At 39.7% G+C, this 15,643-nt stretch overlaps 1 protein-coding gene across 3 annotated transcripts in view; it reads left to right on the top strand.

Moving 5' to 3' along the window:
* Window positions 1–15,643, top strand: part of LOC134871085 (A disintegrin and metalloproteinase with thrombospondin motifs 3) — a 42,931-nt gene that overhangs the window by 8,947 nt on the left and 18,341 nt on the right. For 2 of the 3 annotated variants that reach the window (XM_063893679.1, XM_063893677.1), the window contains exons 3-6: window positions 4,132–4,288; window positions 7,244–7,440; window positions 11,240–11,323; window positions 14,292–14,448. In XM_063893679.1, the coding sequence (XP_063749749.1) occupies window positions 4,132–4,288; window positions 7,244–7,440; window positions 11,240–11,323; window positions 14,292–14,448 (595 nt within the window). The remainder of the gene's footprint in view (window positions 1–4,131; window positions 4,289–7,243; window positions 7,441–11,239; window positions 11,324–14,291; window positions 14,449–15,643) is intronic. The other variant, XM_063893678.1, reaches the window with a different exon arrangement.

Here is a 15,643-nt window from a genome sequence, read left to right as displayed (position 1 = left end):
AGCGAATCATTCTGTATCTGTGCAAACTGAAACACAAAATTAAATATTTTGTGATGGGCCATTAGGAGGTGTTTTTTTACATGCTAATTGGTAGCACTAAATCCCAAAAATGTTTTTTAATTAGTTTGTGTGATGTCAAGGGAGATTTCTGCTTCGGCTTGTGTTATTAATGACTCAAGGCACCGGTTAGGCCCAGACTCAGGATGTGACAAACACAAAATAAGGTGTTAATGAACAATCAACTTGCATTACATCTCAAAGTTATGTTTACGTGCATTGCCTTCTGCTGCCTTGATTATCTTTTTCTTTCCTTGGTTTCGGCTCCCAGGCTACAGGCTAACCAAACTGACTGATTGGTTGAGTGACTTGTGAATTTCCCTTATAGCGGAGTCCATAATCAATGTTTGATTACCTGTGCTGGGCCCTTCCCTAAACGCTGTCTCCTTTTGTTTTTATAAATCAATACCTGTTTGTAACACTGCTGTGGGCTGAAAATACCCCAATTGCGACGTTTTAAGATGAATATTCTATTTAAAACTAAAGATGCAATTTTCATATAACAGGTTGTTTTTTTTAAACCAGGTAACAGGGCGCAGTGCCCTCTTACTTTTGGGGTTCGCCCTCATACCAAAATCCCTGTCAAATTTTTAAGTGAAACTAGAAAACAATATTTCTGTTTGTCACAAATGGTACAACTACTCCAGAAATATGAAAATCGTGTCGAATAGATCACCAGAATGCAAAGACTGCTTTGTTTTTATGGAGCTCGGACATCGCATTGTTGTTTAGGTCCGCGACGCCATCTTGTAAACGGTCGTAATGTTCTCGTGAGAATGTATATATCTTATATACAAAAACCCTGTATAATAATAGTTTAGAGTGATAAGAAACAAGGCACATTTTTCAGATTTCAAAAGCCTTTCCAGAATCTTCCTTTTCAGTGCAGAGAAGCCACAAATAATACAGAGATTTATTTAGTGAAAATCCAATAGCTTTTTGTCTGCTTGTGTCTTCTGACAGCAAACCTACACACTTTAAGAGCCCAGCCTTCACCATGCAGTGTACACATGTTTACATTTGGTTCCTCTGTAGGCCCTTCCAGATGCTGCTGCTCTCTCCCCTCACAGACCCGGCTTCTCTTTCCACCCTCTGCTGAAATAAGAGACCACAGAGGAAGTATTCGAGCATGTCTTACTTGGCATTTCCTGGTCAGGGGCTGGACAGATTCTTTCCCTCCTCTTTGCCCTCACTGTCATATGTCCACACTTGAGTTCACAAAGTTGGGGTTGTTAGTGCCGAGCAACAGCATGCCGATGATTTTGAGGGGTGTTTTTTTTAGACACAATGTTCTATTTACTGCACTGTATTTAGATTTCTTTTTGCAGCTGTAAATACACACACTCTTGCCAACGTCTTGTTGGTGTGCCTTCTGTGTGAGTATAATGATAGGCTGCATATATTTCTCTTCTTCTTAGGAATATGTGAAATAAAATAAACTGCGCTGTGTAATGTATTCTGGAAGAATGGTTTGCTTATAAAGCTTAATGGAAACAACATTGGAAACAGAGAGAATAAATGTGTCAGCTATTTATTTGTTCATTAGAGAATATAACATAGTTTATGCCTTGCACTTGGGACGTATGCTCTTGCTTAATTAACGATTATAAACTGTTGCTTAAAAATGTTTCTATTTATGTATTTTTCTATTGGACTAAGCTCTTGGTAGAGTGTGCAGGAAACATGAGGGAACAATGTTCTCTGGACGGATGTGAACATATTTTGTTGCACAATTTGAGCAGGGACAGTCTCTATCCTCTCATGACCCAAAGGCGAAATGGGGACACATAATGGATCGAAGTAAAACCTTTTTACACATTGGTTGTTATTAAATGCACATAAAGGCTTTAACAATGAGTCAAGGTTGTTTTTGTTTAAAAAAAAAAACCTTTGGCTAACTCTCAACTTGGTTGAATGTGTAACATTTCATCAACACGACAAAGACAGTAGAGAGATATGTTGTATTCAGTGAAGAATGGTTTTAGTTTCGCATAAACTTCTCGCACTCTTACTTATGTAAGCACGATTTATGTATAAGAATGAAACCTTGCAGCTTGTTCGGTTCACAGAATCTGATATTTACACATCCAGCATGTTAAGTAACAACATTATGATTCATGTGGAGTCCTGTCTCTGGCCACCTAAAGAGCGAAAGTCCATTACCTACCCTTTTTTTTTACCTGTTTTCGTCCTCAGCTGCTATATGCTAGGCTATGTTGCTAAACGTGTCTGTTTAGTGCTGAGCAGGTAGGGCACAGGGGACCTTTAGGGGCTAAAAAACACTTGGCCCATATGACACAAGCAGCAAAGTAAGCAGTATTAGTAAACTTAAAGAGTAATGTTGCATACTTAAAAGCTAAATCATAAATAAAACCTACTTTAACAGCCAAAACACAGCAGTGTGGCTGGCTGCCATGCATTGTCTATGGAAATCTACTCTGAGCACAACTAGCTGCAGCCGTTAAGCAAAATGTGGATGAGCAAAATTTGACACATTTTAGCAGCAAATTATGGCCAAAGAACACCTGCAGTCAATCAGTAAATAGAGTGACATTGACATAAGGAACCTTGAATTACCCACCACCTGGAACACACCACCCAGCGGCGACATACAGTATGTGACATCAGCAAGCTGCTAATCAGGTGACGATTCTCCGTATGTCCATTTCTATGAGCAATCCCTTCCACATTGCAATTTTATACATTGATATTATCATTTCTATCAGTGTTCACAATATGAGATTCACAGTGAAATGTCACCCATTAGGTTTCTTCCAAACTAGCGTACGAGGCAATTGACTCAAAGTGAACAAATTTGATTATCTGAATGTGTAAGGACAAAAATTACTGGGAGTGAAAGGCAATGATGTGACTTAATGGTAATTCAAGCACAATATGTGATTGAATTAAATGTGTATATTTATGGCTCTTCAAAGGTTGTGTTTACTCTCAAAGCAGAGCTGGATGATGACTTCCCTGTGTCCAAATATTTATCTTCAGTTCAGTCACATTAGGTATACAACTAAGAGGCCTGAAGCAGAAAGGATGTTTCCTTTATGGAAATGAGTGTGTGCAAATGTTTGCGCTCTCTTAAAGTTTTCTGACTACTCCACTTAACATGGAGATTTATCTCTTAGGCTCAGATGCTGTAAAGGAGGATACAGGCAAAGATTCAAGGTTCAAAGGTTTTTATTGTCAGAGGCACAGTAGCTACAGTGTAGTTATGGCAATGAAAATCTTAGGTCCGCTTAAGCTTGTGCTGTTTATGAAAAAAGCATCCTGCAAAGGAATCACTTTGCCGTTTTTTGTCGGTCTTCTTATCCCTTTGTCACATGGATTTGAAAGTGTCAAAACATGTGCTGCCATTACAGCATAACGACTGTCCTTTTGTGAATCAACAGTATATGCCATGACAGCTGTCCCCCTGAATGAAAGAGCAGGGTATTATCCTCTGGCAGCCATTTATCGATGACATTCAGCAAGCAGCCTGGGAGAAATCCACCGCAGAAGACGCAGGCAGGATTATTTTATTCCAACCCATAACTCTGTACTAATAAAAGAATGTTGAGCTTTGAATAAGGACCCGATGTGAATTTCCCTAGTGGCTGTATACATTTGAATGAAAACAGAAAGATCGCGGTTGCTCTCTGTGGGGAATTGAAAAAATAGTTGTTTGCAATTGCACATCAGGCCATTTGAGAGGAAGATAGTACTTTCAAAAGGAAATTGTAAAACCTGAATGCAGTGTTTCAACTCCTTGAACAGATTGGTGTCCGCGCTACAGCCAAGCTTTGAATTATAAAAAAAGACATAAAGCAGATGGAAATGTATAGCAGAATGGAGACGTTGCCACTGATTATCTCTTTCAGTGTGAAATCATGGTGACACTCAATAAATCGTTGCAAAGGCCTTGTTGGTGGAGGGCCCCAAATTGTCTCTACCTGCGTCATTGCCCATATCCAGCCCTTCTCAAAATCTTCCAATTGATCAGACACACTATAATTACTGGCTCCAGTAAAATTACCATCCTTTGAAGAACGAATGGAGCACTAATTTTAAGCCCTCTTTTTCCAGGCAGGTCTGATCCGGACTGATAATGGGGAGTTTTTCATTGAGCCCCTTGAGAAAGGCCAACAGGACGTGGAAGTGAAGGGACGGGTCCACGTGGTTTACCGCAGGTCAGCCATCAAACGGGAGACGGGCCCGCGGAGGGAGGACCTTCACAATGAAGGTAGGTGAAGGGAAGGAACCTGACGTCAGTGGAAACAGAAAGCACTGTGTGCGCCTGTGTGTGTTTTGACTGTCTGGGAGCGTGTGGGTGTGCACATGTGGGTAGGTGCATATGTGTAAGCACAGCGAGGCGCACAGCAGCAAAGCCTGTTGATTTGCAAGCAAACCAAAGAATAGAACAAAACACCATAATTTTAAGTGGTTTAACTGAATTCAAGCCCCAGTGGTTTTATCCCATTCAGTAACAGCTCACTTTTAATGTGTTTTTGTACCTTCTGATTCAGGCTGCCATTCATTTCCATATGATATGAAATTCTGTTCGCAGAATCCTTAAACCAACACCTAGTATTTACAATAAAGCAATGATACCCAAACTTAAACTATCTTTGCTGATTTACTTTGTCTTCTTTTTTTGATGCCTTGTGTTTTTATGGGTTGTCTGACCGTACGGACATCCGTGTCCAATTCTTGTAAACAAGAAATCTCAAGAACACCTGGAAGACATTTTCTTTTTATGTTTGGTATAAACATCCATCCTTGGATAAATTCTTCCAATTTGGTAGTCAAAGGTCACTGTGACCTCACAACACACATGTATGGCCTTCACGCACAAACCATTATGCTAATTATAACAATCTCCCTCAAAATAAAGGACCCCATGCAAAATATATGCTTATGAAGCTTCATGTGTGCTAGAACAGGCAAATCATTGGCAACACCATCACCATAACTACCAGGTAAAGAACCAAACAATTACTACAGCTTTAACAAAACATAATTAATATCACAAAAGTTTAATATGAACCCTTATTTCAACACAACAAATGAAACATTGACAAGAATTAAAGTATTCTGGAGCCTGCTGATTGATGTACCTACTGAAGTTAAGTAAATCATAGCCAGTGTTTGAAACTGCTCTTTAATCAGTTGCAAACTGATATGGTCACTTAACCCAACTCTTGGTACTGTCCTTAAACTCTGCAGCTTTTATACTCCTATGACTGCTCTATATTTATTAGACAGATGTAGTGCTCCTTAAACCAGCTGGTAAAGTGAGGAATTCTGGGCTCCAGTGGTAGTACTGGGGACAGGGGAGGATGGGGGAGCCAATGAGAAAGACCCAACCTGATTCCATCATGAATTCCTTTTCTATTCCTTCCTTTGTGCAACAATAGCATGAGCATCTGGAGGATAAGTCTCACTCACTGATTCATTCCGTCTCCCAGCTTTTTTTCATTTTCCTCTACAATTTTAATCAAGTCACTCTTTCAAATGTTTCTAAACCTAAATCTATATTACCACCCTTGTGAAATGCTTTTCATTTTCACTTTATAGACTGCATTATTCCATAAATGTATGAATTTGCATATGAGAGCCGCTGCCATTGTAACCCTTTCCATGACTGCTTCTGTACCTATGCAAAGCATAATTCATGGAAGAAAGCATTCATAGTCTGTTTGTGGCCTTTTCTAAACAGAATCTGGCTGTCATGAAAGCTTTTGTGACAGTTGTTTTATTTGTCAGATTCTTGTCCTGCTTGGAAAGCCAATGTCTCAGTTAAGCTCTCATTTTATTTTCTCTATCCATGCTAAATCCTATGTTTTATATGATAATATGTGCTATTCCTTCCCTTAACAGCTCTGCAAACAATGCAAACAAGTTTTTCAGTTGTTGACACATTCATCTAAATGTACTCTTCTGCAACTGCTATAAATGTGTTGCTCTTTGATATGCATGTATCTGGTTACCTTTAGTTATTTAGAATAAATGGCTTCAGAAAATACTTGTCCAGGCCCCGGCCGTGGGTTAGGGTTAGGCACCAGCACCGTACGCCGGCGACCCGGATTCGATTCCCGACCCGTGGTCCTTTCCGGATCCCACCCCAACTCTCTCTCCCACTTTCCTGTCACTCTCCACTGTCCTGTCCGATTAAAGGCAAAAAGCCCCCAAAAAATATTTTTAAAAAAAGAAAAAGAAAATGCTTGTCCAAATGAATTTCTGGTATTCATAACATAATGTATCATGGCTGTATTTGCATCTGGCAGGCTCGAACTACAAATGTCTTTTACAATAGATTATTATAATTTCTGGCTTCGAGCAACATCCAAAGCCTTTATTATTCATGAGCCATGTTCACCGTGTCAATACATTATTTACATTTTTATTAACAGTTAATAGTGTTACAGAGGAAACGATGTATCGGTTGATTTATTGTTTGCCAACAGGCCATCAGAAATTTGAATTTCTCTAAATGGCGCAAGACATGTTGCTTTTTTTAATGAAATTGCTGCCAAAAAAAACCTATTTAAAGCCCCTTTGGTGTGTTTCCCACATGATTGAAATGTATATGTTGAACCTGTGGATCATAGCATCTCACCTACTCTTTTTTCCATTTAATGTTATTGTCACTTCTTCTCCAGAGATCTTTGCCATCTCACACTTCCTACCATATCCTGAATCTGTGAAGTCCAAATTCACACATTTCCTTTTTTTCAACGATCGTTTCAACTCTTGACGAGCACAGCCATGACAGACAGCATACTGTGTGCTTGAGTATCACAACTACAGAAAAACCGCTGAAGTGCTTTATGACATGGATTAATGTTGTTTGGAATTGTTCAGTTGGGATCGGTGCTATGAAAGCTCATATTATAGTTAGGCATAATGTGGGGCTTTGAGGGAATACATTTATCACTCTGTAGGCCAACGATTTACGAGTCCGAGGGGAGTATTTTGAATAGAGATCAAGTGACTTAGAAAATATAAAGTCCTCAGGCCTGTAGATAATCCCAATGGATTCCTCCTGCGCATCCTGAGACTCAAAGACAGAAGTTTGTTTTATTTCACGGACATAAATCGCACCACAGAAGCTGAAGTTAGACTAGACGTATCATACATGCCTCGGATTCCCAAAGTCTGTTCACTGACTTGTTTATGTGCTGCTCATATTTTTCAGTGACAGACTTCGGGATTGCAGACCTCCCTGTGGCTCTGGATCTCGTCGAACATAAACTGTCTGAGTCCGAGCGAAAGAGGAGGCATGCGAAGAAAGACGACTACAACATCGAGGTGCTGCTGGCCGTGGACGACTCGGTGGTGCGCTTCCATGGCAAGGAGCATGTGCAGAATTACGTTCTCACTCTAATGAATATAGTAAGTCTAACTTGGTGTTTTTATAAAATGTTGATCGAAATCACACCAACAACATTTTGTGTATGCATATTCCCAACATGAAATATCCAGGCCTTGAATCCAAACTACAAAGATATGTGGATCACTTTTGACACTGCTCATAATTGTTGCAGTTCTATAAATATCCCTTCTGGACTGAGCGGCTTATTTTGGTGATCTTCTACCTATAGAGGTTTTTTTTCTTAGTCCTGTCTGACATCAGACCTTGCCACACTGCTCTCTCTGGCTGTTTATGGATTACCAATGAGCGGTGAAAAAATAATTCTCAGCTCATTCATTACGGGTTCCACCAGCTCCTACCACCATAATCTGCTTAATGGGACCAAATCCTTCAAGTCAGATTTTCACAGGGTGCTGGTTTCACTCTGTAACAGTTACCATTTGGACTCTGCATGGTGGTCTGATTAGCTGCACTAGACCAATTACAAAGTTGACTGTGCAAGCCGGTCATGTAAACAAGCGCCAAGAGTTCTCTTGCAATTCCAAGCTGCTGAAATGAAATTATGTGTTTCTTAATTGGGATGTAATATACACAATCTATGACCAAATGTCTTTGGCAGTGAGATAACCTTGACTGATTATAATTGTGAAGTGGCTGAAAGAGTGTAGTCATCATTCCTTTGTGTGTAGGGCTCTCTGATAAGCACTTCAGATCTGGCAAGGATGATCATTTCATGAAGTCCTATGGATGAAATTGTGTTATTAAGTGAGAGTAAAGAGAGTTCTTATCCACTATGATTTGACGAAAAGAAACATGCAACTTCCAGGAGTAAAAGAGCAGTTTTAAACAAACGAGGGGGTCAAAACTCTTTAGTTCCACTCGTAAGCCACAGGCTTGCTGTGTCTGAAAGAGCTCTACCCACTCAAATCCCTCTGAATCCCTGCTCCGTGGCTGCAGAATGTGTAGTACCACCTGGAGAAAGTCTCCCTGAGGGATTGATTACTGGACATCCTGTCTGCGCAAAGCCAAGGTGACTGCTGAGGTGCCTGCCGCACAATGGCTGTGTTGTTCGAGGGTGGACCAGGTTTTGTCCACGTCGATGTGATGCTGTACACAAGCCAGGGACACCTAGCGCCTGTAGCTCACAGCTGCTACTCTCATTTTCAACCACAACAGTCCGATCCCAGCCCTCTGTGGGCTCCTCCTGGCCTTGTAATTATCCCAGTGTACGTGGGGCTGTAGGACTCGCCAAAAAGGAAAATATGCAATTTCAGTAATTACAAAAGTTATCATGGAACTTTTTATCAAGCTATTTTTGATGCTGGTCTCATTTTTCAAACGCATCTGTGTTTCAGGTCCCACATAAACACACGTACATAGGTCAGTATATACCAGTCTAGGAATTTGAGCTCGTAACAAATCTGGGAGAATTTAGGGTCACTTGAGTGTTCTTTAGAGCATTTATTGACCTGAATGGGCTTTTGTGAATGGAATATTTGCTTAAAAACCTTGGGTGTAACCCCGCGTCCCAGTGCAAATTTGGACTTAAGCCAAGATAGAATTTCTTCAGTGACAGAGCTTTTGTTCTGCAAGGTTTTTTTACATCTCTTATAAAATGTGAAAGTACAGGGCACGAGTTTTACATTAAACTTCATAACAAAAAGAAAAAGTTTACTCAAGCTGCTGCTTTGACAAGAAAAACACCCTTTGCATGGTCTGCATGTCTGAGTGCTTTCTATGTATTGTTATGTTGTGATATTGTTTCTTTGTTTTTTAGTTCTCGAGACTCAATGGGCACTGTTAAGCAGCAACTCATTACATCAATACGAAAGTTATGTTTTAAAAATATGTTTTGGTTGGAGGATGCAGTTCAACTGTGCTGATGATGAGGTAATGAAAGCCCTAGAGAATTGTCGAGATTTGTCTTGTTCTTTTCAACATGGTCAGATTGTGGTCAATTGTGTAACTTATGATATTAATAATTGATGTTTCATGCTACTACATTTCAGCTAATGGTTTTACACGTATTGCAAAGTTCACAGGCTTTTTAAAGGTTTTTTTTATGGCCAGAGAGGGCCTTCATTAGAGATGTATAGAGTGAAAAGTGTCATGTGGGTTTCTGGTTAGTCTTTCTTTGTTTTGTGTTTTATTTACGTTACCCTTTCTGGTCCCCCTTTTGTATCAGCTTTTTTGAATAAAGCTTGCTTTTCATTCCAACTTTGATACCTGCCTTGCCTGTCTTCCTACTGCGTTTGGGTCCTAATTACCCCAACTGTTACAGAGAGGGGGAAACAGAGGGGAGGACATTGCCTGAAATGCTCGGCCAGTACAAGATTTAAACCGGTTTACTGGGCAGCGGTTTACACATATATGCCACCAACTCTTAACCACTGAGCTATCCGGAGGCCCAGTTATGTTTTCAAGCTTAATAACACCATTAAAAAGGCCTTACATGCTAGAAGTGAATGTGTCACTCCCAAGCCCAACTGAGAAATAAAAAAAATAAAAGTTTTAATTCTGAACACGGGAGAAAAGTTTTGAGAGTCTAAATTCCTCAAACGTGTGTAAATTGAAAATCACATAATATCAAAAAAAGCTGAAATGTTTGGTATGTCCTTAAATATGACATACCAAACAATTACACTTTCTGTTGTGCATATTGCACACATGATGAACATTATGATAAATTAAAAACAGACTTGAGTTAATTATTTTATGAGGTTGTTTCATGACATATCATTTTTAGTTTATGAGTGTGTCATCATAAGCAGTGTTGAGCCACGTACCTTAAATTCCCGTTGTAAACATGTGTTTCCTCTTAGCAACAAGTTCAGTTGAGAAATGTGAGGGTGCTTTTTGAAGCTAAATGACTCCATGTTTACCCCTTAAGAGTCGATTGGTTTATTAATTACAATCAATAACCAACATGTCCTAACTGAATGACTTACTCATATTTGGAAAAAGAGAAAAATTCACTCTTTATTTATAAACCGCAAAGCAAAGCAGTTTGACTTTACGGGGCCCTGGATGAGTGACGACCTTTGGTGAAAAATACGTACTCAAAAGGAAATTGGACTTGAATGAGATCCTTGCTTTGGCCTGGGTTAAGTACTACATACTACAGCATTATTATAAAGCCAAATAGCAGGCAACACATTTCAGGATCAGGTTTTTTTGCCATTGCATAACAACACAGATTTTATTAGATGGTTGTCAACGTCTTAATTTATGTCATCATGATGCCAATTTTGTTGAAAGAGAGAGAAAAAAAGTCTTCTATGTTTTAATAGGCTGATGCTGGACGCTTTACTTCAGACACAAAATGTTTACAAAAAGCAACAGATAAGGATCAAGTGTGTTTTTTTTACTTAGCGCTAAGCAGATATCTGATAAAACAGACAGACTTCCCAAAGAGAGGTGAATCAGTTGCCTTTGTGCTGTGTTTCTGATGAAGGCTTAATTCATCCATGCAGCACAGACTACAAAGAGCATAACTTGTTCTTCTTTGTGCTTTTGATTACGCCGGGTATAAAGTACACGGTATCCGAGCCACATTGACTCACTGTGTGCAGTTTGGTAATGTCCGTCGACAGATATTTGACAACAAAGCTTAGCTTTTTTTGTTTTCTTCTTCAGTCCTTTCACATAACTTACTCAGTATTATTAAATAAAAATATTCCTTTCTAAAATGTCAAAAAGTAGTCGACCGAGATGGCCTGTAAGTGGTCTGCAGACTCTATATTGTTATTGGTCACCTTTTTTGAATGAATTTTCTTTCTTCCCTCAGGTCAGTGACGAAAAATGTCTCTTTTCTTTCAGGTTGATGAAATATACCATGATGAATCTTTGGGAACCGACATCAATGTTGTCCTTGTTCGCATGATAATGGTCGGGTACCGACAGGTGAGCTACATCACACATTATTAACAATGGCATTATAATGCCAGACACTTTATCTACTTTCTGTGACAAAAGAGGACATAATACATTGAGGTGATGGTTATTTTTTATAAGTTCCTTCATTCCTAGACTTGCATGAGAAAAAGTGATGCTACTCTCAGGTGTGTACAGCAGGTAAAGCCAGCAGGCAGTTAGCTTATTTAAAGGTCTCCTATTATGCTATATTTGAACAATATATTGTAGGGCAATATATACACGAAACAGGTCTGGGAAGTGTTTTGCTCAAAATACCAAACAGATCACACATTGCAGCACGCCTCATACCCCTCTATTTCAGCCCTGTTCCTGAAGTGCTGATTCTGTGGCTGTCGCTTTAAATTTGAGCTGAACTGAAGCTGGCCGCGCCCCTTTGCAGCATCATCGGCTCTCTCTCCTCTGTTAAAGTTTTCTACCAGGATAAGAAACTCAGCTAAACACTGCTGTGATTTAACGCGATATTATGTTCAAAACCACATCAAGCATCATTTCTGAAACACTTCTCAGTGTTTACCACTAGAACAGTGACATTACGTATTATATATATTACAACTCTAAGTCCCTCCTGCACACATCCTGCTGAACACAGAGACACACAGAGGTGCTCGAGGGGATTCAGCTCGCGACTGTATATTGCGGAAGATAGGTTGGGACGTGGGCGGGGCGTTGCCAGGAGTTCAATGTAAAGCCAGCCCACATTTCGGTTATGACGTCATAACCGAAGTTAATCTGGATCAGCTCGTTTGTACCCCCGTTTTAGAGATGTGGGTAAGGAGGAAAAGAGAGAGGGTTGTATTTTCTGACACTTTGTGAGTCTCCTTACACACCGGGGACACATTTATATACATATAAAAGAGAGCAAAAGGTGCATTTTGAATATTAAGGGCCTTTAACATAACAGCTAACTAATGGAGTAAAATAGCTACCTTGGATCTGTCCAACGACTATGGATAAAATGAGTTAGTTTTATGGTCGCTGGTGGTGGTTTTACCATTAAATAGAGGAAAGCTAGCTGTTCCACCTTGTTTTGTTGTGGCAAGCTAAGCTAAACAACAAAGCCTATTTCCCTTGCTTGCAAATTAGGTTTTGGATGTGAATGTGCTGCTGCTCGATAGATGTGGATTTACGTTGACCAGTTTACCTTGAGTACTGCAAAAGCTGGTTTCTCTGTTTTTTGTGTGCTTGTTAATGCAGTTAATTAGTTAGAGCAGCCAGGATTCCCCTAAATCTGTCATAGCTCTCGACCAAAAGAGGTGTAATTTAGGGCTCTGACATAATTAGGGGAGTCTATCTGGCCATAGTTCAAATTTGTTAAAAGAAAAAGGTTTCGGATGTATTTTGGGACCTCTGGCTGGTTTGGGGCTCTGAGCAGCATGTGATTTGGTTATGCCTCAGGCCACTGTTAGATTGACAGATGTGAACTTGGGAATAACACAACAGCAATTGTGCCAAACACTGAAGACGATGCAAATATGAACCTGTAAACATATTTTAACTCCTTAGCACCAAAGAGCTATTTAATTAACTTGAGGTGAAAAGTGCATAGTACATGATGATGGCACTGCTCAGCACTGCATACTGCAAATTACCCAGCAGGGATTTGAACGAGAGGCTTGAAATGATGTGTATGTAACAGACAAATAATAGATGCATAGTCCACAGCACAAACATGTTGGAGAGTCACATCTGGCTTTTATTACTGTAATTAAATATGAATTAGATGCTGGTTGTTTTGACAACAGAAGAACTATAAAGCAATATTTTTTTAATTTATATTTGGCAGGTAAAGAGTGAGTTATACATTAAAGATAAACAAACACATTTTATTCACCTGTTGCTCTTGTATGTAACCTTTTACATATTGGGTTGTAGGCTGGATTCATAAATAGAGGAAGGAGTCAAGATGGAAAATAAATTATGTGCAGCGTGTCTGCAGTAAGTTTATATCCTCTTGCGCATTTGAATCTACATAACTGAACGACTGCCTGGAGACTTGGCATTTTTGATATTGCTTCTCTTGTCTGGTTGCCAAAGCAGAGTTGTTGTTTACACAGCACTAATTAGATGAGCTCAAATGTGTTGAATGTGTCACACTGGCAGAAGAAAGACAAATGTTTTACTGGACCTACCCTCTGCTATGGGCTGTGTTGTTGTCATACTATTTCATCCTTGACTTGTTTTTGATTTGGCTGCATTTTCAGAACATAGAAAACTATTTCCACATTTTATGGTATTTCAGTTTCCAACAGCAATTTACACTTGGATATCATCTGCCTGCAGTGGTTCTTCAATGCCAGTTTAGCAAAGAAACAACACAAATGGCTTTTTTTTATGTTCACAATGCAGATTCATGCAGAGTAGAAGCATTACTTTCTCTCTACGTCCATTAGAAAGTGAAATTTGGACCTTATTCCACCTCATTTGTTGCTTAGCAGCATCACAACAGAGGGAAGTTTTTTTATAACTCTTTGAAACTGTCTATTCTATAATGTGTAGAAATGGTCGAGTGACATTGAGGTGGAAAATCTGTCATGCTTACAGTATTTCTAAGATTGAATTGAGCCACCACATTTTCTCACATTTTATGTCTAATTACATTTCTAAGCTTTCATCAGAATGAAAACCTTTAATCCAAAGGTTTTTCTTTACTTTTACTAAAAATAAAAAATCTGCATTCTGTGAACAGTTGATTTTGTTTTGAGTCTGATCTTTTGTCATGGTTAAGCATACCTGAGGAGTGGCACGGGTTAACCTTTAATCCGTTCATCATCATCAAGTAAAAGTACACAGAACAAATGTGCAATAGTGAGAACTGGGCTCTTCTCACCGCATCTAAAGAGCAGTGTGCTTTAGAGAGAAATGATAATCCAAGCAATTATTTCTTTTCATAGTTGGAGTGGTAAAACTTTGTTCCTGCTCTTTGTATTTCTTGCAGTCTATAAGCCTGATCGAGCGTGGCAACCCATCGCGCAGCCTGGAGCAGGTGTGTCGATGGGCTAACACGCAGCAGCGCCGGGACCCCGACGATGATGAGTACCACGACCACGCCATCTTCCTCACAAGGCAAGATTTTGGTCCCGCAGGTATGCAAGGTACTGTATTTTTCTCGATCGAGGACTGTGCAGACTGAGTGCTGATATCTGATTCCATTCACAAAAGGGGTTGGCTTCAAGTCTTACCCAGGTAAGGTCGATTGAAACAATGAAGTGCAGGCTGCAGATAAGGTCAAAAACCCAACTCTGCCTACAGCAAGCTGGAAGGAAAAATAAATACTCATTATTTTTCCAACACCTTGCTGACTTGACATTGATGCCACCCTGGATATGAAAAATGGAGATTGAATTTTCCAATAAGGTTTTTTTTGGCATGTAGAGAAAAACAGAAATTATTGTTGGTTTCTGATTTATGTAAACTAACTGTTATTTTGTATTTAGTTGTGTGAAGTTCAGTGTGAACTCATCTCCACTTACTCCTAATACCCCATGTATGCAATCGTTTGGAGGATTTTCGTAACATACATGTTCAGCGTTTGTCTCATGCTGTATTTCTTCTTTTCAGCCCTTCAAAACAATATTTGAAGCGAGCAGCAAAACTGCCAGAGAATCTTGGTCCAGAATGAACAAACATCCTCTGTGCTCAAGTTCAATATTTAGCATTGACCTGTGTGTATTTTTAACTTTTAAAGCACACGTGTCATGTTTAGAGGATAACCTGAGGCTACCTGGTTTTCTTGTCACACCTCCAGATGTTGCCATAGCTGCTGTTGTGTTATGCTCATAACAAGCCCGGTTTCTATGGCACCTTGCGCTGTGTTGGGCTGGATCTGACGCTGTATCTCGGCAGACATCACACTCTCTTGTCAAAGTATAGCTGTAAGATGATAGATTCTATATCCAAATACTGACATTGTGGCTTTGGGATAAGGAGAAGACAAATCTGTTCAGTTTGTGGAGAAGTTGCAGAGCAAATGAACTGAATAAAGGTTTGTACACAGATAATGAGTTCCACACCCCAACAAATACACTGTGATCAATTCCTCCGAATGACTTGAAGTGTTTTTGAACTGCTCTCTTTGCCAAGGACTTAATTTCCCATCAGTTGGTTCAGTCATTTACCGACCAGATGACAGAAATCACCTCTCTCCTCACTCATGACATCAGCAGTAGAAACACATTATTGACCCCTAGCTGTTGCTGCTGCATAACGCTTCAATGTGCAAAGCCTCCCTTGATGGGAACCCAATCTGCATTGTCTTGAGTTTCTTTTACCTGCCTTTCAGATAAAGGG

Source organism: Eleginops maclovinus, chromosome 10 (assembly GCF_036324505.1).
Source record: "Eleginops maclovinus isolate JMC-PN-2008 ecotype Puerto Natales chromosome 10, JC_Emac_rtc_rv5, whole genome shotgun sequence".
In the NCBI taxonomy this organism is placed as follows: domain Eukaryota; kingdom Metazoa; phylum Chordata; class Actinopteri; order Perciformes; family Eleginopidae; genus Eleginops; species Eleginops maclovinus.
This window is presented reverse-complemented; position numbering and strand designations above follow the sequence as displayed.